The sequence below is a fragment of the Taeniopygia guttata genome, chromosome 6, assembly GCF_048771995.1.
Source record: "Taeniopygia guttata chromosome 6, bTaeGut7.mat, whole genome shotgun sequence".
Lineage (NCBI taxonomy): Eukaryota > Metazoa > Chordata > Aves > Passeriformes > Estrildidae > Taeniopygia > Taeniopygia guttata.
This window is the reverse complement of record NC_133031.1, coordinates 1384675-1412257: the sequence shown is the minus strand read 5'-3', so window position 1 is coordinate 1412257 and position 27583 is coordinate 1384675. Positions and strand designations below refer to the sequence as shown.

The 27583-nt window shown below is 42.4% G+C and overlaps 1 protein-coding gene across 2 annotated transcripts in view; it reads left to right on the top strand.

Annotated features, from left to right (window-relative positions):
- Positions 1-27583, top strand: part of CTNNA3 (catenin alpha 3) — a 419154-nt gene that overhangs the window by 375954 nt on the left and 15617 nt on the right. For both annotated transcript variants that reach the window (XM_072930782.1, XM_030275560.4), the window contains exons 16-17: positions 19934-20039; positions 26591-26725. In XM_072930782.1, the coding sequence (XP_072786883.1) occupies positions 19934-20039; positions 26591-26725 (241 nt within the window). The remainder of the gene's footprint in view (positions 1-19933; positions 20040-26590; positions 26726-27583) is intronic.

Genomic DNA, 27583 nt, shown 5'->3' with positions numbered 1-27583 from the left:
TGAGAAAAACTATGCACAAATGCTCACCTTGGGAGCACAGTGAACAACAGAAACCGTGCTGAACTGCTGTTTTCTGCTGAAATTATGACTGGAGGCTGTTCCAAACTTTTTTAATTAAACCAGGACCTTTCACGGTTTGCATAGCCTGCCAATGGTTTTCACACTTCCTTCTTCCAAAACTATGTAGCATTTTTTAACACGTGTTTTTCAATTCAATACCTTTGGCAAATGATGTTTTGCTACTTTTGGGAATCCAAACTGTCTTTCTCCTTAAGAGGGCACTGGCAGTGTCATTCAGCATCTCTCAGTGCACCTCAGCCCTGGCTGGCATACTGCTGCTCATACAGGTTAGCCAATAGTTTTGCCTCTCCATTGTCCTAGTTTAGGGCAAATTTGGGGAAAACCCTCTGAAAGGAGCCCCCAGGAAATAAACCCCCACGGCCCCTCCCCACCCACCTGGTTCAGGGAAAAATTTCCTGAGAGAGAAGTGGAAAAGAACCTGTTTATTCAACGAACAAAGCACTCCTCAGCACCAAAACAATTAACAACACCCGATGACAACAAAACCCTTTCTGAAGAGATGAACAAATCCAGAAAGTCTCTCCTGGGAGTGGTCGCCCGGGTCTGGACGCTGGGGATTGCTCTCCAGCACTGGGGATGGCTGCTGCAGATCACAAAATGCAGGCTCCTGGTGTTCCTTGGTGTTTCCCAGATCCCAGTCCAGAGCAGGTTGGATGGTATTCAGGAAGAGGAAAGGAAAAAGCAACAGTCCAGGGAAAGAATTGGACTGCTTAGCTAACCTAACTAGGAAGCAAAGCAAGCAAGCAGGCAAAGCAAGCAAGCCAAGCAAGCAAGCAAAGCAAAAGCCAGCCAGGCAGCACCAGCCTTTTTTAGACAGCAGACCATGGGGGGAGGTGAACCAGCTGATAACACGGCAAAACAAACCTTCACTTTCAGAGTCAGTTCTGAAAGCACAGAACATAATATCAAATGTAAACAGAACACACGATTGGAGATACAAACACCATAACAATCACCCTAGGACATCCATCCTCCTGCCTTGTTGCCAGGTTGGGGCACAGGACGGGAGGGCAGAAAGAGGACGCCCATAGTGAGCCTCTAGCCCCAAGCCCTGAGCTGATAAGAAGATGGCTAAAGGCAGAAGTGTGGAGGGATCTGCATGGCAGATTGCAAATGTAACATGTTCTTTCACAGCATTTTCTCAATGCTGTCTCAATCCTGCACTCTTAAGATCATCAGAGAGCTATTCTTACTGCTAGGAAGTATGGATCACATAACCCCACTGCTTGGGGGTGCTCTGTGGTGGCAGAGGGAAGGAGTGACACTGCTCAGTGTGTCTGTGGTGAGTGAGAGCTAGTGGAAGGAGCTTGAGAATTCAGTAGGGTCACTTCATCTCATGGTAAACCTATTGAAAAGCTAGTTTAAAGATCTCTGTGTAGTCATAGTTCTTCCACAGACCACTGAGATCGTCCCTACACAACCACCTCTATTGCTGCCTTAAAAGAAGCAGCTGACACTGTCACTGAGGTTCTTTAGGCTGATGGAAAGGCCACAGGTCCTCAATGTACCAAGAAGAAAAAAAAATAAAATAGAACCAGAACTGGAAAGGAGGAGGGGAGAGGTGTTGTGAGCATGCTTCTTCCTCCAGGCCTGCCCCAGGAATGAGTGCTCTTGGGGAGAAAGTGTGCTTCTGATCATTGTCAGAGGAGGAGGAAATAGAAACGTAGTTCCTGCTTTTCAACGTTCCCATCAGCTTCCCACTTCCACCTGGATGACTTGATCACTAGTTCTCTTGCTGTCCTGATTGGAGTCTGTCTCTCCCTAGAGCTGAAGGCAAACTGTGGAAGCTAGGTGTAAAATTAAGAGAATACTTAGCCGTTTACACTAACAGCTTTGACTTACTTTTAGCATTAAGCAGTGGTTTATTTTCAGTTTTGTTCATTGGTTTAAACATCTTTTTCCTGTTGGCCAAGTCATCTATGCAGAGCAGCATATTCAGTGGGTAACGGCTGAGAAGCCTCTTGGGTATGTATGGGCCTGTGGTAATTGCTAGACATATGGTAATGCTCTGCTCTTAAGTAACTTTTTTTGCTAAGTAGTTATAAACAGATCATAGATCCCAGTTAATTTAGTGATTCAAAGTTTCTGTACTGGAAAATGCACGATTCTGTTTCTCTCTCTGGAATGTCTTCATCATTACTGCTTGCTCTGTTGATACTGCTTTTCAAGTGGGCCAGTCAGAGGTAGCAGATGAGGATAACATGAATATTCTAGAAGTGATTTCCTTAAAGGGTTCTCAGTGTATGCACAGGAAGGCAGGAGCTGCAGACACCAGATGCTGGACATCTGTTAGCAGGAACTGCGAGAGCTCAGTGCTGTGTTACACCAAGGGTTTGGCATGGTGTGGGAAACACAGGGTATGGCAGGAAGGAGCTGCTGCCAAAGGAGTTACTGCTCTGGAAGGGCCTTGCAGCATCCAGTCAGTATTGCCTTTAATTTTGCATGGATGCCTGAAACATGTTGTTTGCATTTCCAAGTATTCAGGGCTACGCATGGGCAGGTCCTGTCCAGATCAATCATTGCAGTCTACCCGTGTCAAGAATGTTCTATTTCCCACACAGTTGCAGCTTTCCTCTGCACAAGCCCTAACTTTGCCTTTGGAACCAGCAGTTCAATCTGGATTAATAAGAGAGTCAATGAGTTGCTTCTCTTTAATTTCCTATACCTTTTTAAACTAGCTGTGGGATTTTAACTTTTTTCCTCCAAGGGCACTTCCAGAGCTGTCCATCAGATTCTCTGCAAAAGCAGTTGTGTTCCCCAATGGAGCTGGCCAAAGGCCCCAGGATGGCAGAGCTCTCTGATGGTGTGTGGCTGGTGTTTGAGCAACAGCCCATTGTTGGGTTGGGAATGCACATCCCACATTCCCAAGGGAGAAGCACTCAGATAAGGTCTCCTCCAGCTTCTGACAGTAGACAAACCAAACAGAAGGAGGGTGGGAGGAGGAATGATGATGGGGATGTCATAGAGGGAAGTCCTCACTAAGTTACTCAGGGCCACTCTTCACATCTTTGCTGTCTCAGCAGCAGAAACCCTCAAGATTTTGGATTTCAGTGAACAAGCAGCTGTTGTACTGCAGTCTTTGCCAAGGCAATAGCTTATTCTAGCAGTTCTCTTCAACTTTAAATCCTGTAGGCTTGAGGAAACAAGCTGCCGCTATAATTTTAGGCCTTAGAAAAAAGTGTGGTTTAATACTGATGGAAAAATCAGATGAAGTTGTGTTTTTGTTTAAGACTACCACATTATTTTTTGGGCCTGTTATATTCAACTTACATGCTCCCTTTCCATCTGTTCTGGTTTGAAAGCAAAACCAGTGAGAGACTTCAAGGCAGAAATACAATTTATTAGGAAAAGGGGAAAATAAATAAAATACATGCAATAATACAAAAGAAAAAAACCACTGACAGAGTCAGAACACAACCTGACACCCCTTTGGCCAGCATGTTGGTAGCAGTCCAAATTGGAGTGGCTGCAGTCCTCCTGGAGTGGCAGATGTGGTTCTGTTGGAGCAGTGGTCCTGTAGAAGGGTGTAGTCTTCCTCGGAAGGTCCAGTAAAAACTCTCTCCCAAACCCCAGAATATATCTAGGTGGGAATGCCTAGCTCCTCCCCCCTGGGGAGAGCATCTCACAATGGGCTGGTGTAATTCTGAGTCACTCGGTGTGTCCTTGATCCCCTGTTAAACAGAAACAGTTATCTCTGAGACATTGATGGGCCCATGAACAGGAGATAAGGAAAACTGCTCAGAAGACAACTGCTACACAGATGGCAATAGAAAACATCTTGCTTCTCAATCTGGGACACATCCTAGGAAATTTTGCCTACCATAATACAAGAAAAAAAGTTTTATTCACTGGAGAGCCTGTCCCAAAAATATTTTCAAATGCTTTGTCTTGACACAACACAGTTACAGTGATACAGATGCTGGTGCCAAGTAACTTGCCCGGCTGAACTGTGTCAGTTGTGTTAATACAATTTTCTGCAGAAACTATGTGTCCCTTCAGAAATGTCTCGTGCCTTCTTTGTTGTTAAGAGGACCTTGAAGTACCTAATTAGTGTAATCAGCAATGGCCTGTCTTCCTGAGATTGCACCAGGCAGTCCAAAACAGTAAGGAATGATCACAATCTCTGTAAGCCCCCAAATTCTGGCTGCAGTTGACAGTCTCTCAACCAGGCCTTTCAGCAGGTGAGTTCTTGCATCACTGTGGGGAAGGAAATCCCTTCCTCACCTCAGTGTTCTGTAGAAGGAATGATGGCTGCTCTCTAATTTGCCAGTAGCAAATTCCTTATTCTTAAAATGGTGTAGAGAAAAGCAAAGTGATATAAGCTTTGAACAGCACTGTAAGAGACAGAACTGCCTGCCAAAGGCTTATTCTAGCAAACAGCACCCATGTGAATAACTTTGCTGAAGTCTTTGCTCTGGTTTGGTTTTTGGGGGGGTTTGTTTGTTTGTTTGTTTGTTTTTGTTTTTTGTTTTGTTTTGGGGTGGTTTTCTTTGCATCAGTGCCAATATTCTCCTGCCATATTGCCACTTACCTCTCACCACTGTGTGGCTGCAGGAGAGCTTCCTCACTGCCATTTGATGAGGAGACAGAAATTAAGACCTTGCATGTTTTAACTGCTCTTTTGTTAGACTCATATAGTAAGTCTGTGCTTCTAAGTCAGAACATTATTAAAAATCTTTGTATGTGTATTATTTCTTGTTTTAGCACTGGAGATATGTTATTGCAGGAGAAACTCACCTATCCCCAGCATTTTTAAATTAAGTTTCATGGTTGCTGAGCAAATCCCAAAATTGGGACCCCTGAAGGCTTCGAAAAGAGAAAGGAAATACAAATAACTGCAGATGTATTATTTAAATTCTCCTGATGTTTATTCCAGTTCTGTGGTATTTTGGAGCCTGACTCGTGATATTTGAGTGCTTGGGGCTGACAATACAAATTTCATTCACACAGTCTCTACATAACACTGTTTATGTAAGCAGAGCCCACCATGAAAAATTGGGGAGATGTGGGAGGATGGGAACATCATAATCCTTTTCCTTTGGTTCTGCAGGGCTGTTGGTAACTCTGAGTCAACCATATCAATAACAATTTTTTTACTTACTGTTTTTCCCAAAGTGCGAGCAAGGCACGTATCAAATTGATGAAGTACAAAGAAAATACCTTTCAGTCTAAGACTGTTCTTTGTCATTATGCAAAGTAGATATTTTTATTCTGAAAGTAGTTCCGTCTTTGCATTTTACAGCCAGGTGCTTTTTCCTCTTTAGTGAAGTTGCATGAAGTAAACTTTATCTGTAATGTCGTGAGGGCTTACAAATGAAGAGAAGAGTTGGTGAGAGACTGTCCACAGTGAGGGTGAGGCATCAGTAGTTAAGGGCTGGCATATTATAGAAGGATATTAGGATCTTTAATTTAATAAACCATCATTATTTATACAGTTTGAGAAATCTTAAAACAGTGATGCTCAGCTCATTTCAAACAATTCCTTAATTAACTGAATTGTCTAATTGTCTAATAAACTCGCTCACTACAAGCCAGTAATTCAGGTAAGGGTGTGATCTGTAGTGCTGTGACAAGAAGAGGGGAGATTTTCTAATCCTGGGAGTTTGAAGTTTTGTTTAAGTTGCTATATTAGAGGGAGTGGCTTTAAGTCTTTCATACTACATACTATAAACACAACATGTTGTAACTGGTACCCTGTTGTTGAAACCAAACCGCAAGTTAATGGTGCTTTTCACAGGCCATAGCAGTAAAGCAGATTTTTTTGGAAGTATTTTGATAATTGGTTCTGCATATATTCAGAAACTTGTGTGGTATTTAGAAGATAGATTACTGAGCCATTAGCAGTCTAGCAATATGATCCAATATCCATATTAATAAACATCTGTCCCAGTGGCATAGCAGATGTGCTAGGTGCATATATAACATAAAATGTACATTTTTTATGAGTACTTTCTTCTTTTTTTACTACAAAACATTTTAATTATATTACAGATCATGCCATTAGTTTCAGGTTGCAACACTGAAAGTGTATTTTTTAAAAAAATGAACAAATGGGGTGAGGACAGTTTTCTGAGAAATTCTGAAATACTTCTCTGCTAGTGGAATGTACTAATTTTGAAAGGTGAGTTTTACCATCTTCCACGACCAGCTGTGAGCCTGTCATTACAGGTTTGGGGCAGCATTTTGGTTCTGGTGGTCCTGGTTTGGTTCCTCTCTAGGTTCAGTAGGCCCTTTAATTCCAATTGCTGCTGAGATTATAATGAATGGCGTGCAGAGGGCTCAGCCTCATGACTCCCCTTGGGAAATGCTCCAGTCTGGCAAAAATTGCCAGATTGTTTTCTGGAGATGAAACTTGAAAACTTGATAAATGCAGGTATCGTAGTAGTATAAGATACAATAGTTGAACTACCAGAAACTTCCCTAACTCCAAAAAATTCTTACATTCCCATGTTATGCATCCTAAACTTAATCCAATTTAAAAAGCATTTTATCATAGTTACTAAATCTTTTATAATTGCTTTTTTTTTTTTTTTTTATTTGCAAAACACAAGATGGGCACTCTGAAAGACAGTTTTGCCATAATGTAATATCCCTTTAGCCGAATACATCTTTTTTAGCAAAAATGTTAACGGTTTGCTGGTAGCCCAGGTGAGTTTTTAAATCAGAATTTAGTATTAACTTGTATTTTTCTGGGGGTTTATTGAAGACTGATTCCTTTGTTGTGACATTCTGGGTAGTTAAATTATAATTATACCACTGGGAGGTCTTGTTCTTTCAAGTAGCATTGAGAAGCTGTTAGTGAACAGCTTGTGAGCACCAGTGTTGGGAGACAGGGCTGTTAATAGCCTGTGCTCACAGCACAGGGAGCTGGCAGTGGCAGCCAGCAGCACGGGCTGTTCCAGGGCTTCCAGGCTAGGGGAAGAGTCCCTGGAATTTCCATGGCTGTGAGGCAGCTGTGAGAATCCCAGCTATATCAGAGGGAAGTGAAGAAGGGATTTGCAGAGGCTCCCTGGCACAGCTTCAGGTGCCTGAGACAGATGTGGCCATCACCTGGCCTCTCTTCTAGCCTGGGATGCTACTGCTGCTCAGCAATTTTGCCAGTTCTCCCAATTTTCTGCCCCATCTAGGAATACAAGTTTCTTTTTCCCAGAAATTACTACTTCTGAGGACCTGTGGGTAGAGGAGCTTCTCAGACCTGTGCTTCACTTGGGAAGGAAGGTAAAATGGTTTGGTCTTTCATGATTAGAGATTAAATGCCTGGAGACATGACCAGTGTGGAGTCTAGAGCCTTAAAAATACCTCCCTTCCCCCCCAAGTAATCCAAACAGCAGAACTTTTTGGACAGTTTTGTGGTTTTTGAGATCTGGATGAGACTTTTTCAATTACTGTGGTGGAAGACATAGTCAAGGGGAATGACAAAATTTGAGATAAGAAGGGTTCAGAGTTGAAACTGCATTGTTGATCCAGCTCTTCACTTAGTTGTGTTAAAAGTCTCTCAGCAGCTGTGTTCACACACCCAGCACTGGGCCTGTGTCAGGTTTCCCAGAGTTTCCAGTTTGCTTGGCTGGTACTTAAATCTAGATACAGGGTCTTTGCTTGCAGGGAGGGCTCCATATCGAATGTTACTCCACAAGGTCTGTTATTCTCTTGCTGCAAAACACGTGTGTTGGTTAATGATGTGGCATCTGAGAGCAAACTGAAAATAATTAATCCATTTTCATTTGCAGTTTCTCCTGTCAGATGATAAGTGGGATTGTGGTCAATTGGATTAAGGGAAAAAACAGATCAAAAGCGTAAACTGCAAAGACAACTTGGTCATAGAGCACATACACAAAGTTGCAGCTTTTTGGTGTGTCCAATAGTTGACCCCGCATTACTGACCCACAGCTCTCCTGCTGTGACTCTTGTTCATGCAGTCTGTCTGTTTTCTGGAGTTCATGAAAAAGAGCTCTCTGAACTCTGAATTTGGATTTTTCAATTTTTATTTTTGGATAATCAGTTTACCGTCTTCTTTGTTAGCTGTTGAAAAATCTAAAAATCCTTTAGAAGTCGGTCTTTCAATGTCTACATTTTCTTTTGCTACCATCCATTTTTTGCCATGGGTAAGTGAAGTTCACCATTGTGTTTTCATCTGGGTTTGTGATGATGTAATTAGGATTCTTTACAGCTCTTTGTCCAGAGGGTAGTTGGCACCTTCAACCTCTGCCTTTGACTTTCTGAATTCAGATGTTCATGCATCTGCCAGAGTAGCTAATGGTTTTCAAGTAGCTTATGTTTTTAAATTGCATGGATATATTTTGTATTAGTTCATTGTCTACATCCAGAAATGTTTACCTGTTTGAGGCTGAGGAAAAGTGCTCTCTGCTCATTCATACATGCCATTAAACAAGTGAGGTCAGGTCCTACCATGTGTTCCACCCCTGCTTTGTTCTCTGGGAGAATTTGATGTTTAGAAAATGTGTTGCTCCATTAATTTGATTGCACACGTTGTCTGTTGTGGTGTTTGCATCCATGAGGCAAAGGATGGCCTTGGGACAGTGGCCATAAGTGCAGGGCCAAAGCTGCTGGCCAAGGACAGCCATGCTGCCTCTCTGTAGTCAAGAATCTGTGAGTGTGGTTCCTGACCAGCAGTGCAGGGGTTAGGCACAGACTGTGCAGGACTGTGGGCCAGCTGAGGGACACAGGGATGTCCTGGGAGGTCTCACAATCCACCTGAGGGTGCTGCTGGCAGGACACTGGCACTGGAGAGGCCAGAGACTGGTTTAGAGAGGTGGCTTCCCCCAGGAGCATGACCTGGGGCAGGCTCCTGTACATCAGTTTTGCTGCTCAGTTCATGAGTGTTGTGCTCTGATGGGAAATTCCAAAAGGAAATGTCGGCTATTAATGTAATTTTTAAAAATTACATAATTGAGGGATAAAAATCCTAAAAAAATGATAGTATAGCAGTTGTAAAGCCATAAACTCTACCTTTTGGGATTCACTGAGTTGTTAAGTTGTTGAACAGGCCTTGCTGCAGCGCATGCTCTGAAAGGATAAGGAAGTAGTCTGGGTGTAGTCGTTGGAGTCTTTTTAAGAAAATACATTAATAATGATATTCAGGACAATCGTTGCTTCTTGTTATTGGAGAACTGAAAAGATACACTTTTAAAAGCAAGGAGAATGTTTCATTTCTTAAAGGTTACAGCATAGCCAGAGGATTTTAGAGGAGAATATTGACTTACTTAAGAGGCATTGCTCTATTTTTGCCCTGTACCATTCACACCCCTACTTTGTCTCATTAGTACCCTTCCCATCGCATTTTTTCTCCTTCCAGGCCCTTAAGACTTGGTTTTAAGGAAGTAGTGGCTGGGAAATTGCAAACTGGGGGAAACCAGTTTCTACAGCTATAAATAATGTCCTCTGGAACTAAACTTGAGCTTCATGGATGCCATCTACCTACAAAAGGCATAATCAGATTTATCCAGGTGCACTATCTTGTACAAACCACTGCTTTTATTATAATTTAATGTCTTTTTAACAAACTAGTACCAAACATAGAAGTATCTCTATGTTTATATGTGCTTACAGAGCTGAAAATCCAAGACATGCCATACTTTGACTTGTGCACACAGATGGACACCTTTGGATGTTTGGAATTCTCTTGCAGTCTTTGGTAAGATGCATCATCAAAGTCCACATTATACCCAGCTGAGACAAGCTGCAAGACAGCAGCTTCCTCTCTTTCTACCTTTTTAATCACTACAGACTTTTGGCATTCTTTTACTATTTTTTAGTTCAGTGTAAAATCCACTGATTGAATAGTTTAGCAACAAAAATGAGCTTTGTAAAGTGCTTTTAATCTTTAGATCACAATGAGAATTAGATAAAGTTATTTTTTATATATAGATAAAAGTACTTAATTATTTGGTTTTGTTTGTTTATTTAATATATGTGCCTCCTGCAGCTGGTTTCAACTGGACTGAAATCACACATTTTCACTAATACATTTCATCATGGTTGCAAGAGAACTGCAAATGTCTTAGAGAAGATTTGGACTTTGAGATCTAGAAGTGAAGGGAAAGGTTGTCTGTGTGTGTGCACAAGTGTAAGTGTGGGAGGATGGCACAATTCTTTGATTTTTATCTCTATAAATAGTGTTTGCAAACATCCCGACACTGCTGTGTTTGGTTGCTGCACACATGAATATTCAGTGTATCAGTCAGACATGTACAAACATACCCCTTTGATGCTTTGCTTCCTGCGTGCTGTTGTTGCTGTGATGTGTTTTGTCAGAATTGTGATTTAACAACTTACAGTCAGAATTTCAGCTGCTTTTCTGCCTCCCAGGCTGCAGGTGCAGCTTCTCTCCTGACATACCCTCCTCTGTTCCCACCAGACTGCTGCTTTGTGTTCTCTTCCATATTATTTTGAGAGGCAGTTCCAAATTGTGAAGCATCCCTGGTAGGTAACATTATTATCAGCAACTACTCAAATAGTATCAGCATTTTCCCCTCGGAATTATATCAGGATTTCTCAGTTCCACAAGTGATATGATCAGTATGGTACAGCAGTGCTCTGCTATATGGTACTACATTCTGAAACAGGAATTCCTTTCTGGTTTTATGCTTTTTAAAACTAGGGACCAGAAATACTTTTAGTGATAGTTGTTTTGCAGTGCTCACCTTTGACCGTGCAGCCAAGTTCACAATGCCTGGATTGCTCTAATGAAGGTTATTCAACTGACAAAATAGTATGAGAGTGTAGAAATACTCCTTGTCATGTTTAAATAGCTGGATTGTGACTTCATTTATCAAAGAAGAGAGGAAGAAAACTCGGGGATCATTAGGAAAAGGTTCCTTCTGTGTTTATGTATCCTCAAATACATTGTCCAGGTAGTGCTACAGATGAAGGGCATTGTGTTTGTCATGGTGCAGTCCTGCTGTGTGTTACAGGTGAGAGATGGCCAGCTCTGGAAAAGCGTGGGGAATTCAGGAGCAGAGCTAGTGTGGGCTGTAGCAGACATAGAGCTAGGGACCATGTTCTTGGAAGCAGCTGGGGAGGATGGGGAGGCAGGGCTCTGCTGCTTGGTGGCCCACAAATCCCTGCCACATGGATGTGGCACTGGAGATGAGCTACAGATGTACCACAGGATCTTCCAGGTGGTTTGTGAAATCACCACAGCACTCTGGCTTTCCTCAGAGAGCACAAGTGATCTCAGTTTTAGTGAGATTCAGAGAATTTTGGACATTGCCATCAGAATTGAAATTGGTAGTCGCTGATGGTCTTTGAAAAATTTGCTTCTGTATTGTATGAAGCACTGAGAAAATTTTTTGTTAGTGGTATTTTGGTTTTGGCTTGCACAATACAGCAAGTAAGAGAAACAAAAACAAATGACTGGGTCCCTTGTAGAGCAAAGCCTTCTGAATAATAGCTTGGCTTTATTCTGTAGAGGTGGTGAAAGGACAGGGGGCTTGGGGTGGGAAGGATGACCCAGATAAGAAAACTACCAGTGTGAGATCAACAATGAGTATCTAGATAGTAGAGCAGAAAAAGAAAAAATCATAGGAATGATAGAAAGTTCTATTGATCTTAAAAAATTGCTGTAAATAACAGTAATTTTCAGTTCCCATTTTACTGCCACAGAGGTGTAAAGCCTTTGACTAATTCCATGGATTTTTGCACTGGTCTTCATTTTCACTGTTTCTTTAGCCCAAGTTGCATTATCATTCTGCCCTGGGGAAGGGGAGAGTACAGCTTCCAGGAACAGGGTGGCCCCTGGGACAGGACAGGTGCCTGTCGGACAGGACCTGGCAGTGGGCAGGATGTCACTGGTGCCAGACATTGTTCTGTGTGAGTGCCACAACCTCCTGTGCACAGGACCAGTGACTGCCACTGACCAGGAGGAGCCTTAGTGCCTGTTCCTGGAATAAGCTAAAGGATAGAAGCAAACCCAAACCTTCCCATTCTGTTGGGCACTCCGTCTCCTCTTTCCTAAACAAAGTCTTACATCTTTCCAGGAATTCTCCTACACAGACCTCATTACTGTAAAAAAAACGAGAAGTGTTTATTTCTCCTCTGTATTGTTATTTGTCTGTATTTCCCGTTACCTCTTCTGCAGCGTGCTGGTGCTGATTCCTGATGGATTTGTGATCCACTAAAACTTAGTGCCTCTTACTGTCCTGTTGTGTAGGGACTGACCCTCCATGTGTATCTCTGTGTACCTGAGGGTATCTTTTTTTATTGTATTGTGGGTTCTCTGCTTGTTTTTTCTACCTCTGTCCAGGTCGGGATTGAAGGCATTTGAGATGGTGTTTCATGTTTGGACTCAGGTGTTTATTATTTCTTATCAGTGAAACAGCCTCACAGCTGTGAGTTCTGCAATCTTTCATTAGCAAGGCACAAAATGGCCAACTGTCTCTTGTTACAAGGTCTTTTAAGACTAAACTGTCCAATTAAGAGATGACACCTAGATTATTTTCCCTTTTAACCCAATAACTGATCCCTCGAAGCCCGCAGTGTGGACTTTTCTGTCCAATTACAAAACTCAAACCCAGGAAGAAGAAGGTGAAGAAGAACAATCTGTCTCCACCCTAAAACCTCCATATTGCTTCATAGTTATTTCTAGGATTTAAAGCCCCAAACTAAGTTTTCCACCCTGTGATATTACGCACTTCTAACCAACTACACACCCATAATCCCAGTGCTATTAATCAATTTTGGAAGTCTTCTCCACAGCCTCAGGTCAAATGCAGTGCTGTGTTGTAAGTCTGTGTCTTTCATCACAGAAAGTTTAAAATTCTCTGCATCCAGGATTCCAACATTGCATCTACTTTTTCTTCCAGCTTATCTCAGGCAATTCTTAATTCCAAATATGGCCTTCTTCTTTAACATCAGTATCAAATGCAAGTTCATTAAGCATTTTCTTTGTTCCCTTTACTCAAGCTGTGAGTAAAGAACTGAGCAGCTCCAACAGCAAGGCAGATCCCAGAGAAACCAGGTTGCTTCTCTTCTGCCCTCCACTGTGGCAGCGGCCCTTTGATAACCAGTCCCACTTGCAGTGTGCTCGTCCAAGTTTGGCATCTCCTTAGCAATGACTTAATCTATTTTCTATGCATTGTTTAGGCAGATCATGAAAATGCAACAGGAGAAGGTTTCAGAGCCTGCCTGAAGATATGTGGTATTTACAGCTTCTAATCTTTCCAGAAGCCATAAATGTTTGTTTTCCATTAGTCGGACAATCTTTATACTTGAAAAATCATCTGGGCTGTTACTCATACCTGTTACATTCTGCCTGCTTTTTCTTTGTTTGATTTCAAATTGATAGGATTTATTTGCCCTCAGCAGACACCATTTGGAACTGACAGACAACTGGGGCAGCTGCCCTGCTGGCATTGCTGCCAAGAGTTTTGGAAGGGCACCAGGTCAGGGGCTGACTTCTGCACAGTCAAAAAGGTACCAACCCAGAACAGCCTTTACAGACTTTTTTACTTTACAAAATACTTTCCTTTCCAAAATATTCAGGTTGGGTTTGTGTGTATCACCCTGCTCTTGCTGGTCAGAGCCAGTGCTTTTTGACCTCCTCTGTCTTACTCCTGTTGGAGGGAGATGCAGACCCCATGTATTACCAGTGCAGGAGGGCAGCAAGGAAGAGAAACTCCTGTATTAAATGAATTTTCACTTCCAGAACAGACAGATACATACATGTGCTGTGTTCACATTGCCTGGAACTCCACTGTCCCATTCTTGCGTCCACAGAAATCACATATTTTTGTAAGGCTTAAATTCCTTTACTCCCAAAAGGTATTTCTACCTACAAAATTCTATTTATTACAATGAGTTTATGGTTGTTTACTTCATGCCTTTGAATGTTTTTTTCACTGTGCCCTTTTCTCATCTGACTACTCTTTCATTTGTAGTACATGAATTTTGTTACGTAATAGACCTGCTTCAGCCATTGCACCTGTAAATGTCGAGTGGGGGTTTGATCTTAATTCAGTTACTTAGTTTTACCAGCATTAAGAGTTCTTCTCTTGTAATTTTCAAACCTGTACACCCAGACAGTGACAGAAAATGCATGATACAAAAATCTTTCTTGCTCTTGTGTCTACAGCTGTAATGAACTGGCAGAGGTCAGCTTTAGGATCCACCTGTACAATCTTCAATTACCTTTTCCCTGTGTGGATTTCCTGAGGAGCTCTGCTGCCTCCTGTTTGTGTAGATGTAACTGATAGAGATGTGCAACCACGTGTAATAAAATGGATTTTTGTTTATAGCCATGATTCTAAAAAGTGTAATCTTTCCTCCTTGAACACCAAGTCCTTCACGGATTTAATCTAAAAGTCTGCACATTCACCTGGGAAGGGCAGGCAAAGTGATCTGCAGGAGCAAACTATTGACTCAGTAAGTTTAGAGCATTTTGTAATGAGGTGTGACTCCTGCTTCCTTATCCCCGCACTCAGGACTGCATGCAACCACTGGGTTAATAAAAGAAAAAACAGCTCACAGAATAGAGATCAGAATGTGAGACTGGAATCCAGATTTCCTACCATGCCAGTACTAAAGCACTTTGCAGAGAAGCAGTGGGAGGCAGAAGATAGTGTATGTGTGGGGAAGAACTACAGGAGGTACAAATGGTACCTTGTAATGTAGTGACAACTGAATTAACTAACCACAATAGTGTCTGTAAAAGGTAATTATTATTTGTAGGAGTGTCTTCCTGTGAGTAAAGTAATGGCTGTACCTTATACAACTGCACAGCAGTGTAAGTAATGCACTTTTTCTCAAGCCAAATGTGTACCTGAAGTAACACTTTCATCACCTGGATAGGAGCTCTGAGCTTCCTCAGCTCAGGAAATGTCCCAGTCCACTCCCACCTCCAAGGAGCCCTTGCCAGCACTTGGTCTCCTTCAGCCCTAATTGATGGTCCAGACCTGGGGCTGCTCAGGTGGGGACTGGCCTGGCTTTGGCCAGGTTTGCCAGACCTGATCCTGGTTTGAGCAGATTTGCTCAGGTTTGGACAGCAAGAGAGCGACGTTGCCGGGTTAGGATTGGTTTGTAGCTGTGTCTCCTCTGCAGTGCCCCTGGCAAACTTGCAGTTTAAGTGGCAGCTGTCAGGACCTGCTGAGCTGTAAACTAGTTCTGATGGCAGAATGGTCAGAGCCTGGAGCTCAGGGCCAGAGAGTGGCCGTGACCACAGGGGCTGTGACGTGGAGCTGACAGTGAAGCTTTCAGCTCACACCGTGCAGTGCCATGAAGTGTGTCCGTGTGTTGGGGTGTGAGGTGGGAGTTCCTCAGCCACTGCTCACTGCAGCTCCCTCTGGCTGCTTCTGCTGCAGGGCAGGCGTGGAGCATTTCTGAGGGGACCACAGCGTGGAGGGGAAGGCCACCAGCTTTGCTTGCAGACAGAAGAATTTCTCTTCCTGGAAGAGGTGATGGCAAAAACATTTTGGAGTTGAAGTTTTCATTACTGTAAGAATTAAGAGTAGCACTGCTTTTCAGAGTGAAATTCCAGTGTGAAGGAAAACAATAATAATGCCCCATACTGATGTCTGCTGATCGCTGTGGTTAAGTTTAGGCAGACAGGGATGGAGTTGCTCTCGGTTTGTCCTGGCTTGGAGCCAGAACGATGAGATTTGAGAGGCTTCAGGCTCTCTTTCACAATTACCCAAAACCCTTGGTGTTGTACTAATTAACACAGTCCAACTTCTTTCCTCCTGTGGTTGTACCTTTTAAGAAACACTGAGGTGAAATATTGGGGTTTTTTTCTCCTATACCTTTGTGGAGATACTCCAAATGGCTTTCTTTGTACATAATCCATTTTCTTTCTTATTAGACTTAGCTGGATGTCTCTCTATGTTATTTATGGCCTACTTCCAGTTTTGTTGTTGGATAGAGTAGTTTATTTGAGCTCTGGTAACAATCCATCACTACCTTGGGGAGGTATAATTGCTTGTAAGTATTGTATTTCGTGTCTTGTCTTTGTTTTTCATTGCCTTGAATATGTTATCAGCTTGCTCAACTTGTAAGCCTTTTTTCTTGGAAATAGTGAGGTGTGAGGAAAACAGATGTATTAGATCTTCCATACAATGAATCCAGGGTCTGCTGTTGTAGGTTATGAACTCAATGAAATTACTGGGGACGAATGTCAGTAAAAGAGTATGTGAGGTGAAGTTTGGCATTAAACATTAGAGACTGGAAGCAGGGAAGGAACACTAAGATGAAAGCTGACTTGAAAAAGATTTTTTAAAATATTACACAGTTTCCATAGCAGAGAAATTAGAATTTCTTTAGGGGGAGAGGTGGTAGACTCCACAATGGAGAAATTTTGTGATGTTGTTGACCAGCAGATGGTATTTGAGTGAAAAGGTTTTTTATATTAGTTTTTTGAACAGCTGTAGGTGCATGAGCTATTGCACGCAGGTCTGCGCTATCCACCGTGATTTGGGATTCTTCAGAATGTAGTGGAGGAGGATCAGGGAGGTCTGTAGGAGAAAAGGGATGCTGTTACAGTGATACAGAGAAAGACCTAAATACCTGGAAAAGCATTCCAGAGGGTGAGATGGATAGCTCAGGGAAACATTGCCTTTCAAGCAAAGTTTTTTTTTCATACTTCAAACTTACCGGAAAGAAGTGCAAATGCATATAAAACTGATAGGAAGCTGTGCAGTGGCTGGGGAAAACTACCTCGATGATTTAATAGACTTTATGTGTCTCTAACATCTGGATTCAGGGAGTTAATCTGAGTTAGTGGCGTTCTGAATCTACTGATTTTGTGCTAAATCAGGAGAAGTGGAAATTCCCAAAGTGCGCAGCTGCACTGGTGTCATTTGAAGGCAACATGCATTGAACCTGGTAGTTATTCACCAAAACCCATGGAACTCCTTTGCTGAATTTCAAGCAATAAAATCCCAGGACTGCAGAGAGAGCCCTCAGCATAGGATGGAGTGATCCCACCCTCAGAACGGGCGCTGGCCGCTCTCGCCCATTGGCAATGGGGCCACAGCCCCGACGCTGCTCCGCTCCGACCTCTCTGAGCCTGCTTCTCCAGAGGGCAGCTCTGAACCTCCTCCCGACCCACCACAGCCCTGGAGCCCCTCAAGGGCACTCCGTGTGTCCCACAGCCTCTCTGGCCGATCATTCCTCCTTTGCCCCAAGTTCCAGACTGTTGTGGTGTAAACCCATCTGTCTCTCCTTACGTTTATGACATGTAATCATCCTTTTTGCACAGCTTCCCACCATGTCCAAGCTTCCTTCATGGAAACCCTCACAGAGCTGCAGCCTTACCAAAACAGGGAAAGTTGCAGGAAAGCTTTGTGTAGGATATTACCCGTGTGTGTACCTTGGTGTGCTGTCTGCTGTTCTCACAGCAGCTCTGCCTCAGGGGCTCCTGTTCAGACTGATGGCTGAAACAACCCCTCTGGCTTTGTACAGAAATGCTATAGGGACTCTCTAAGCAGTAGATTACTTACATCCAAATACAGTGTTTGCAGTTGAACTAGCATCCTGTTTGGGGTTTTTTGATTTTTCTCTCCATTTCTTCCATTTGGCCAGTGATTCAGCAGATCTAGTGTAGTTTCCCAAGTATTCTTGTTAACGTACTCAAAATTTCCCAGCATCATCAACTGGGACTAATGGCTTATTATGCTATATCCTAAGGCAGCTAAAGATAGAGCATATGCTATACCTGTGCTTTATGTCAAAGGCTCTGGATTTTACATGAAGGTAAAAAAGGGAGCACAGATGGTTCTTGGTTGTGTAGCAAAGGAGCTTTCTTTGTGCCTGTATCTTAATTTGCTGGAGTTTCAGCACTTTTTAACACAAGGCTGAGGCATTCCTGAGTGTTTAACTTTTATTTCAAGACTAAGCTGTGGCTGAAAGCTCAGAGGCATCGCACCCCACATTTCTTAGGGGCTTTAGAGGAGAACTTGAACCATTGGTGCATTAGGTGCCCTGTGGGGTAGAAGTCTCTAGAGCAGTCATTGCTGAGTGCTCCTTTAGTGGTTCTGAGGGTGGCCGTGTTTGTGGTGAAAAGTAATACTTCATTTTCATTTGTCTGAAGTAATTTTTTTGGGTGGAATTGTTTCATTCTCATTAGATCTCTGAGGGTACAAGGAAACTGCTGGTTTAATTGGAGGACTTTACCCTCCAAGCCAGCTTCAAAAGTCAGCAGAGCTGCTGCAGGTACAAGAACTACCTAAGCAGAAACGGCTTGAACTGTTCATGCCATCTCTTCTTTGCTGGCTGTTTTAATCCTGGGTTGTGTTCAGCTTTGGTATTGTTTGGCTGGTCCTGGGTTGGACCTTACCAGGACGGTCCTGGGCTGCTGGTAGTTTGTGGAGCAGCTAAAGGATGTGCTGTGGGTGCCTGACAAGCCTCTACCCTTTGGAATTGCTGCAGTGCAATTAATGATGAACCAGTGGCCCAGAATGGAGGGAAGGGCTGGCAGGCACACAAAAGAATTGGGCCTAAGGATTCAACAACTGAGGATTCAAAGGGAAGAGACCAGGAAAGGCAAATGAAGGATATGGGTGAGGGCTCAAGTAGTTAATCATAGATACAGGGGATTGCATTTGCAATTCATTCCCCACATTCACTGTAATTATTTTTATAAACTGATCAATCTACCACATAGGTCTACTATAACAAGAAGGTGCCTTTCTGTGGAACAATGATGTGTAAAATACTGGATTCTAGGTTGTTCGAAATGTGGGCTTCCAAAGTTGAGAATAAGGAACTGTAATTAGTAAAGTATGCTTTCCTCCAAGAACTAATAGTTCTTTGCTGAGCAGTATGATAAATCAAGAAGAGATTAAACATTATCTGTCATCTTGTGTTGTCACCACTGTTATTTCCTGACTGCAATGTTGGTACAGGTCCATACTATAATATTTTTAGGTTAAATGAGTTTTTTTAGTGGAATGCTCTTTACACACAAAACCATACTGACTTGGAGGAAAAGGGTCTTCTCATTTAAACAAAGAGCTACATTCATTTTTTTCATGTTGCCTACTTCCTTTGTCCAGTGCAGAACTTGTAAATTGATTTGGGGCCTTTGCAAATGAAATACTTAGTAAAACTAGAAGTATTCCTGTCAAAGATGTTGGAAGGCAAAACTCAGTTCAGCAACATTGCTCACTTTATACATGCATGAAGTACAATTAATTTTAGGTCAGGTGAAGTGGTCATACTTCCTGCCTTAAGAATTCACATTTTATTTCTCGGTTCTTAGAAACATTCTCCTGTAATTAAAGCAGATTTTTTGGCTTGGGAGGAGGGCACACATAAAGTGTCTGACTTTTTAGCAGACTGTTCACAAGAATTTTGCTGTTTTCCTAGACTGAAATTCTGAAGAAATTCTGTAATTGTTTGGGAAGTATTATCCCAGTACGGCAGATCTGTGTTCTGAGTGGCATGTGTAAGCTGATTTGCAGCCCTGTTCATACATCTCTGTTTGTACGTGGGTGCACCAATTACATTTTTAAAACCACAACTAAACCAACACCGCTGTTTTTCTGACCAGATATCCATAATGACTCTCAGAATACACTGAGCAGAACTTCCTTGAAACATATTACTAGAAAATTCATGGAATAGAAAGGAATTTCATATAACTCTGGGAATAGCAAACTGCCCAAGAAATTTCTTAAAATCGGGATATGGCAGGGGTTGTACTTTCAATATGAAGGAACTGTAACATCTGTATGGTGCTTCTGCATCCTCTTGATGCCAAACAATACAAATCTGTGGGGCGTGAAAACAGTTGTGGGGGGATTTAACTGCTGTCACTTGCATATGGGTTATTGTTTTAATTGCAAAACAACTCAATTAAACAAAGAGCTGTGATTTACTCTGAGTGTCTGTGCTTCCTCTGAAGGGGAAGAGGCCCACTGAAGCACACGTCCGATGTCATCAACGCCGCCAAGGTGATCTCGGAGTCGGGCTCGCGCATGGACGTGCTGGCGCGGCTCATCGCTGACCAGGTGAATCAGCACTGCAGGAACCCTGCCCTGCTCAGCCCAGCACCTCCCAGGGGCCTGCTGCAGGACTGCTGTGACACAAACACTGTCCGAGCCTCCGTCTGCACGCTCTTCTCTTCTCCGTGTGTGTCAGTGCTCTCTTCTGTACACCCTGAAATGGATGGGTACATGCATCACACGCATCTAGGCACACGCTTCCACCTGTGCATGCATTTGTACACGTGTGTGAATATTTGTGAGCTCCCTTAGGCTATGAATGCAACATTTTAGACACACACATAGATGTGTACATACATCACACGTGTCTAGGCACGCGCTTCCACCTGCGCATGCATTGTACATGTATGTGAATATTTGTGAGCTCCCTTAAGCTATGAATGCAACATTTTAGACATACAGTATATATGAATATGTATACAGATACATATTTTAAAAATATATATATTCATGGCTGCGCTTATATATATATAAAATAATTATTAACATATTAAGGTATATGTTAGTATATAAATAGTTGTATAAAAAGCTGTTGTCCTGGTTTAACCCCAGGTGGCAACTGAGTACAATGCAGCTGCTCAGTCACCTACTCCTGGAACTGGAAAAAAGGAAATCTAATGGGTTGTCATAAAAAGTTTAATACTTTAAAATATAATAGTAGTAGTACTAATATTGATGCTGAAAGAGAGAGGGAGAAAGGACTGAGACGAGAGAGAAAGAAGTGATGCCCAGCACAATTCCCCAGCATGTGCTGACCAATGCCCAGCCTGTCCCTGAACAGCAATCAGCCCCTTCCAGGTGAGTTGCCCATACTGGCCATGGCACTCCATGGAATTGGTATGGAAGAGCCTTTGGCCAGTTTGGGTCACCTGTCCTGGCCATGCTCCCCACCAGCTGCCTGTGCACTGTCATTGGCAGAGGGTGGGGCACTGAAAGGGCCTTTTGTGCCACCTTCCTTCCCATTCTTAATCTATCAGAGCACGGGGCCAGCCTCTGTGGAGAGCACGAGCTGTGTGCCAGGCAAAGCCAGACCAGCTGTGCAGGCAGCAGTGCAGAGGTGCAGGTTCGTCCTCTCCTGACTGACCTGGGTGAATCACTAAGCAGCAATGCAGCTGCTCCAGGTGAGCTGTGGGGACACAGGATGGAGCACTGGCACAGAGCTCTGCTGCTCTGGGCAGGTGCTTGGTCTCAGCACCAGCTTAGGAAGGACAGAATTCTGTGGCTCCAGAATGGTTTGCTCTCCACCCTCTGCAGAGTTACAGAATCGATGCTTTTGCTGTACCTTCCTTCTCTGCCCCCCACCCCTAACACTGGCTGTTTTGGCCTCTGCAAATCTGCAGCTTGAAGGTGAGTTTTGGTTTTGCAATTAATTTTTATTTATAGTTATTTTAAGTAATTCTTATCACCATGAAATGCCAAGTGTTAGAGCTGGAAGGCATGCTTTATTGCTGTTGGATTTTTAGATCATCAGATGGCTCAACCTCCCCCCAAGCAGAGCCCAGCTGGGAGCAGGGTAACTCAGCAGCCTGCCTAGGGACCTGCAGTGGTACATGAGCACCCCTGCAGCATTTCTTCCTTTGTGGCTGCCTTTCAGGTCCAGGGCAGCACAGGATAGTCTCTCTTTCCCCTTCACTCTTTATTTTCATATTCAGTGCTTGCTTTCCTACCATTTAGGAAGCAACACCAGTCTGTTTCTAACCAGTCTGTTAGTGGTTGTCATGTGTCTGTCTGAATTCCAGATAACAAAGAATTTCTATTTTGCATCTATACAGTTGTGATCAGATTTGTGGATAAAATAGGTAAAATGTCTGGATTCCCCATTCCTGATCTTAACACACTTTCTTCCAGCACTGGACAACAGCTGTTTTCAAGATTTTATCTATTACAGATTAAAATTCAAACCTGTCACTGATACACTGCAGAAAACAATGAGATAGAAAAGCCAAAGATGAATAAAGGTCGTAAATTCTTGCTGGATTTAGGACAGAGAATCCACTCTCACTAAAATATTTCTTCTATGAAAGAAAGATTTCAGCTGTATTAGTAAAATGACTCCAGACTAGAAACATGAGCAAATCAGTGTGAGGAGAAAGTATTCATGAACCACTAGTGGTGATAATTTGTGTGTCACCTCAGAGCTGCTGGGAAATGTGACATAATTCAGGTTATTGTAACCCGTTTACTGAGTTGACTCCAACTCCTTGCCTTTGTCCTTGCTCAGAGCTTGCACACATCTGGCACCTGGGAGCCACCTGACCCCTGGGACTTGTTCTGTGCATCTGAAGGACACTCCTTATTACATGTGTTGCTTGGATTTTAGATGCAGTTTTACATTACATTACATGTATTAAAACCAGAAAAATCCAAACACAAAAGGTGAACCAAGGCAGCTCTTCCAGTTATGGTGAACACAATTGCAAGTATTGCTAGATAGGTGTCAAATTTAGTAAAGAGAATCTTGCTTTATTCTCCTGTTACAGATATTCTTAGTATGATCCTCTCATTCCTTGCATGGCTAAAGAGCTATTAACTTCTCTTAAAAGAAGCTTTAAAAGGTTTTTTTGGCTGTGCAAAGTTATTCTTCAACTTCGAAAGCTCTTTTCTCATTGTGGTGGTTTTCTTTAATCTTGAAGGTATTTTCAAATTCCTTTTCTCAGCTGTTATTTTGCCATGTCTCCTATGCCCTGCGCTCTTGGGGTCTTAAAATAAAATAAACTTTACATTCCTCTGCACTACCAAATACCTGTCCTCTGAATTTGGGCCAAACTGAATAAGCCCTTCAGGAATTTGGTACTCAGAGTAGACCATGAGTGCCAGTAGTGCCTTCCTGAGCAGCATTTGGACTTTTTAGTGGAGTATTTCACATGTTGCCTTTTACTAACAACTAAATTCTGTAACATTTCTCTTATGTGAAGAAGGATTTGTATGATTTTTATACCTCCCTGTTGCTGTGTTTGAAGGGAAGGCATACAGTGTGATACAATTAGCAGAACTCAGCTATTTCAGTCCACAGTCACAAGCACTTCTAGGATGGCTCAGAGTAACAAGAGTTACAGCACTGGCAGCAACCTATACAAATGAATCACAAGTGCATTATAAATTTGTTATCAGGAGATGTTCCCTTTTGTCAGAAGATTTTTGTTCTTTGTTCCTTCTGTAAGAAGATTTTTGCTACTTAAAGTGACCTGGAAGCCCTAAGATAATGAAGGCAGCGAGTACCTCACCCTGGGCTGATGAAATATGCTGAAGAGTGAAGTCTGTATTAAGAGCCTCCCATTAGGCTCCCAGTCAGGCAGGCCCTGGCTGGGTCATTCAGAATGCTATTTGTGAGAGCTAATTACAGTGGTCAGAAAAGTACTGTTTAAATAATCCCTTTGGGTGACAGAACCCCACTGGTGGAGCAGCAAAGCTTCCTCCTGTCTGTGCACAGCACACATTTATAGTAGGTGGTGGGTGATTATTCCCAATATAGATCCCCATAAAGACAGATATGGATTCTTTAGAGAAATGCTTTGGTCTTTTTTAGCAAGCAGATGAAGTGAGAACAAAGCAAACCCAGAATGGTCTGTGGTCAGAAGCTCCTGTGATTGTTCATTCACACCCCCTGTGCAACTGCTGTGCCTCTGGTTTTTTCACTTGGATGGTGAATGCTGGTTTCAGTCTGGTTTTAATCACTGCATTATTTTAATTTCTCAGGTTTTTTTGGATGTTCTGGTGGATATTCTATCAGGTAAAATACCACTGCATCTTTGGGATGCAGGTCACTTCTGATGCTGCTCTTAAGAGAAAGCCCTTGTTAGCAACTGCCTGCAGGATGTGTGGGGAAAATCCTCTCAGAATCTGATGGGCTCTTCAGTCAGGAATGTGCAGCAGTAAACTAGTAACTATCAATTGCCTGTGGGATGATGAAACTCGGAATTTATTGATTGTCCTTCTGTTTGGTGAGCAAGTGCTGCTTCTATCAGCTGCTTCTGAGCAATAGGTAGATGATTCCTAATGCAGTGTCCTCCCTGCAGTACATTTGTTCCTAATGTCTGCTGATGGCTGATCTGACATGCTACAAACCATGAGGTTTAATTTTCTGCAGTGCTGTGTGTGAGCGGGGCCCTGGCCAGCCCAACCCTCTGCTGCAGCGCTGTGGCCAGAGCTCAGGTATGGATATGCTGGTCCCTGCTGCTGCCAGGAGGTAACACTGGATACTGACACAGCTCAGGAGAGCGTGGCCTGACTTCCATGGTGCTCCCAGCCTCCAGCAGCCATGCCAGAATTTACATCACCAAACATATTTCTGATACACTTGACATGGGAGATAGTCCTTGATACTTTCCCATTTGTTTGTCCAGTAATTTCATTTACTTATGTAAAAATTTAATATAACCATTCTGTAACAAAGATTTCTGAAATTTAACAACCCCACATTAAAAACCATTTCCTTTTTTGTGCTCCTGGGAGTCGCTTTTAATGACCCCTGGGGTTTGTAATGGAGGAAGAATACCAGAATTCAGTACAGAATCCTCCTTCTGTCTGGGCCGTGGTGTGGCTGGTGCAGGACAAGGATGCACTGTATCTTCTCAGGTAGTGAAGCTGCGGATATGGCACAGCCTTGTACAGTTGCATAATTACATTTCAGGAGAATTTTCTTATCCAATGCCCTGCACTTGCTTTTTTGAATGCTTTTGGCACTGAAAGTGCTTCCACAGACCCTCAAGGTCCTGTTCGTGAGCGCAGTTTCCTCACCTTTGACGTGTATCGTCTGTACATTCCTAAAATGGTTCACATTCCTTCTGTAGTGCTGTGTAAGGGGACAGTACCTGTGACTGGCCTGACACTGGAATATAAAAGAGTACTTTATAATAATATTTTTTGTCTCTGAACTTCTGTAATTGGACTTGTCACGGTTTGAAGTGGATGAGGGACTATATTGGCACCCTATACACCTTTCTCTGTAGTTTTTCTGGCCAGAGGGATAAAATCAAAGTGTAATAAGGAAAGAAAAAAATGATGAAGAAAGAATGTCATTCCAGGAATACACACCATCTTGGTATTATGAGGTCTGATGCTCTAAGGGATTGTATTGTACTTTACTTGAAGTATAATTTTTAATTAATTAAATTAAATAAACAGTATTCCAGCTTTCTAAACACTGAGATACTATTATATAAATACTGCTTTGGGCAGTCTTTATAGCAGTGCTTAATAAGGAAGAAATAAAACCATATTTTAGAGCATCTTCCATCACATAGAAAGATAATATGTCAAGGAAATGTTCTGGTTTTGTTGTAAACTGTGCCCAAATACAGGAAACAATAATGAATGTAGCAGAACATGAGATAAGGACTGATGTTAAGTTATATTAATTAATTTAAAATTGTACACTCTGACCTTGTTTACTGTTACCTTTTGCTAAGTCTAAAGCATGAACTTGCTATTATTGCATAGCCATGAAAAACAGCATTGTCACACCAGCCCTTTGAACATGTACTGTTGCTTCAGCAAAGCCAGGAGCTGAAATATTTTTGGAGTTAAGTAGAATGGGTGCTTTTTCTGGCTCCTGGTGGGTTTTTGATTTAAATTCACTAACCACAATTTTAAAAAACCTCAGGTGATTGTTGACAGTGTGCAGCTGATGGGGATGTATCTTTGCTTTTTCAGTATGCAAAGCTGAGCAGAGTTTCCTGTCAAAAGGAAGGCGCTGTATTTATCATGTGTGTACCACAGCTGGGCCACCACCGTGTCTGCAAACCTGCAGGGATCTCGTGCTTATTTATCACTCATACTCTTTCCAGCCTTGGGAGCACACAAGGGGCTCATGATTCCCCTTAAGATCCCTTTATTCTGCCAGAGCAATGAGAATCAGCCTTAGAACAAATTCATACCCAGCCTTTCATCACTGGCCTGGTACCCACAGAGCAACATTGCTCTCCAAGTACTCCATGTATTTTGGGAAAAAATCAGGTTACAGCAATCCGATTTTTATTTCTATAATAGAAATCTGCATTGTTAAAAATATTGACAATTTTTATTGTGACTTTTCCATAAGACATTCTAATTTTGCTGTTCCCACAGTTAGAGAAGATGTGCAGATTGAGTTCAATACAGCCTGGATGGAACACAACAAAAACCCATAGATCAAATTACAAGATAAAGCATAATAATAGATGTTAACATATCTCTGCATGTATGGTTACATAGCCCACAAAATCTGTTTGGATTACCCTCATCACTGTTAGCAGAGGTATTTTCTTAGAGATCATATAAGGACTGGAAGTAACTCCATACACTAAAGGATGTGTTTAGAAATACTGCTAAAGCAAGCTCAGTAATGTTAAATACAGAGTGCATATGGGGAATCTTAGGCTTCATCTGAGTTTCCAACTATAGCTTTAAAAAGCTTCCCAAGAAGAATGAACTTTGCAGCCTGATACAACTGCAGTGTATCTGGAGCAAGGCTCCAGTAGTCTGCAACTGGAATACTCCTCAGAGAAGTTTCAACGTGATCCTGAGACATCATTTTGAATCAGCAGTTACTGAAGTACTTTATTTATTGTTCTTTTCAGTGCCCAGACCAGTCATGCAAACAGGATTTACTAGCTTACCTAGAACAGATCAAGCTATACTCCCATCAGCTCAAGATCTGCAGCCAGGTTAAAGCAGAAATCCAAAATCTCGGTGGAGAGCTCATCATGTCTGCAGTAAGTAGAAAAATAGCATCAAGTACTCTGTTAGTCAAACGAGGTGTTCCATTTGAGTTGGGCTTTCCTGTGCTTGCAGCATGTTCCACTGTCACTCCAAAGCCTGTTTTCTTTTCTAATTCCCATTTAACAGCAAGAATCTCTGACCGTGACGCATAAGACTTCCGGCTTTAAAGGAATAACAATCACCTTTTTAAATTCTCACAGCACATTATCACTGTTATTCTGAAGTAGGTTGGTTTGAAGAACTGTAAGGTGCATTTGCTTACACATGTGGAATATGCTTGTGTGTGTCTGAACACAATAAAAACAGTCCAGGAGTGACGTTCCAGGCCAGAAAAAAATGTTGCAGGACATTCTACAGGTCAACAGAAATAAATAACAGGAAGAGCAAGGTGATGCGATTCCTGAGTGAATTTATTGACTTTGCTTGAATTTGCTTTAAGAGTTACTAGCTCCCTTACAGCCAAGTATCATTAGCCATGGAAAAGACATGTTGTGATTTTATGAAACTTTTATGCACTTGGCCTCAGCATAGCCATCCATAAAATGCCTTCACAGTCGCATGTGTGACGTGTTACTACTTGGAGTACATAGGATTGTGATTTTGAGGTATAAATCTGCCAGACAGCACCAAAACCAAGTACGACACTGGGCACATTCCTACCATTTACATACTTTGCACTATGGTCAAAGGAACTTTATTCCCATAGTTCAGAATGCTCGCTCTCTCTATCTCTCCCTCCCCACCTGTTGCTCTGTCTGTGCCTGTATGTGTCCCTGGCTATCTGTGTTCACCTACCTCTGTGCATCCTGATCTATATCTGTCTGTATGTATCTGTACCTGTCTACACCCAG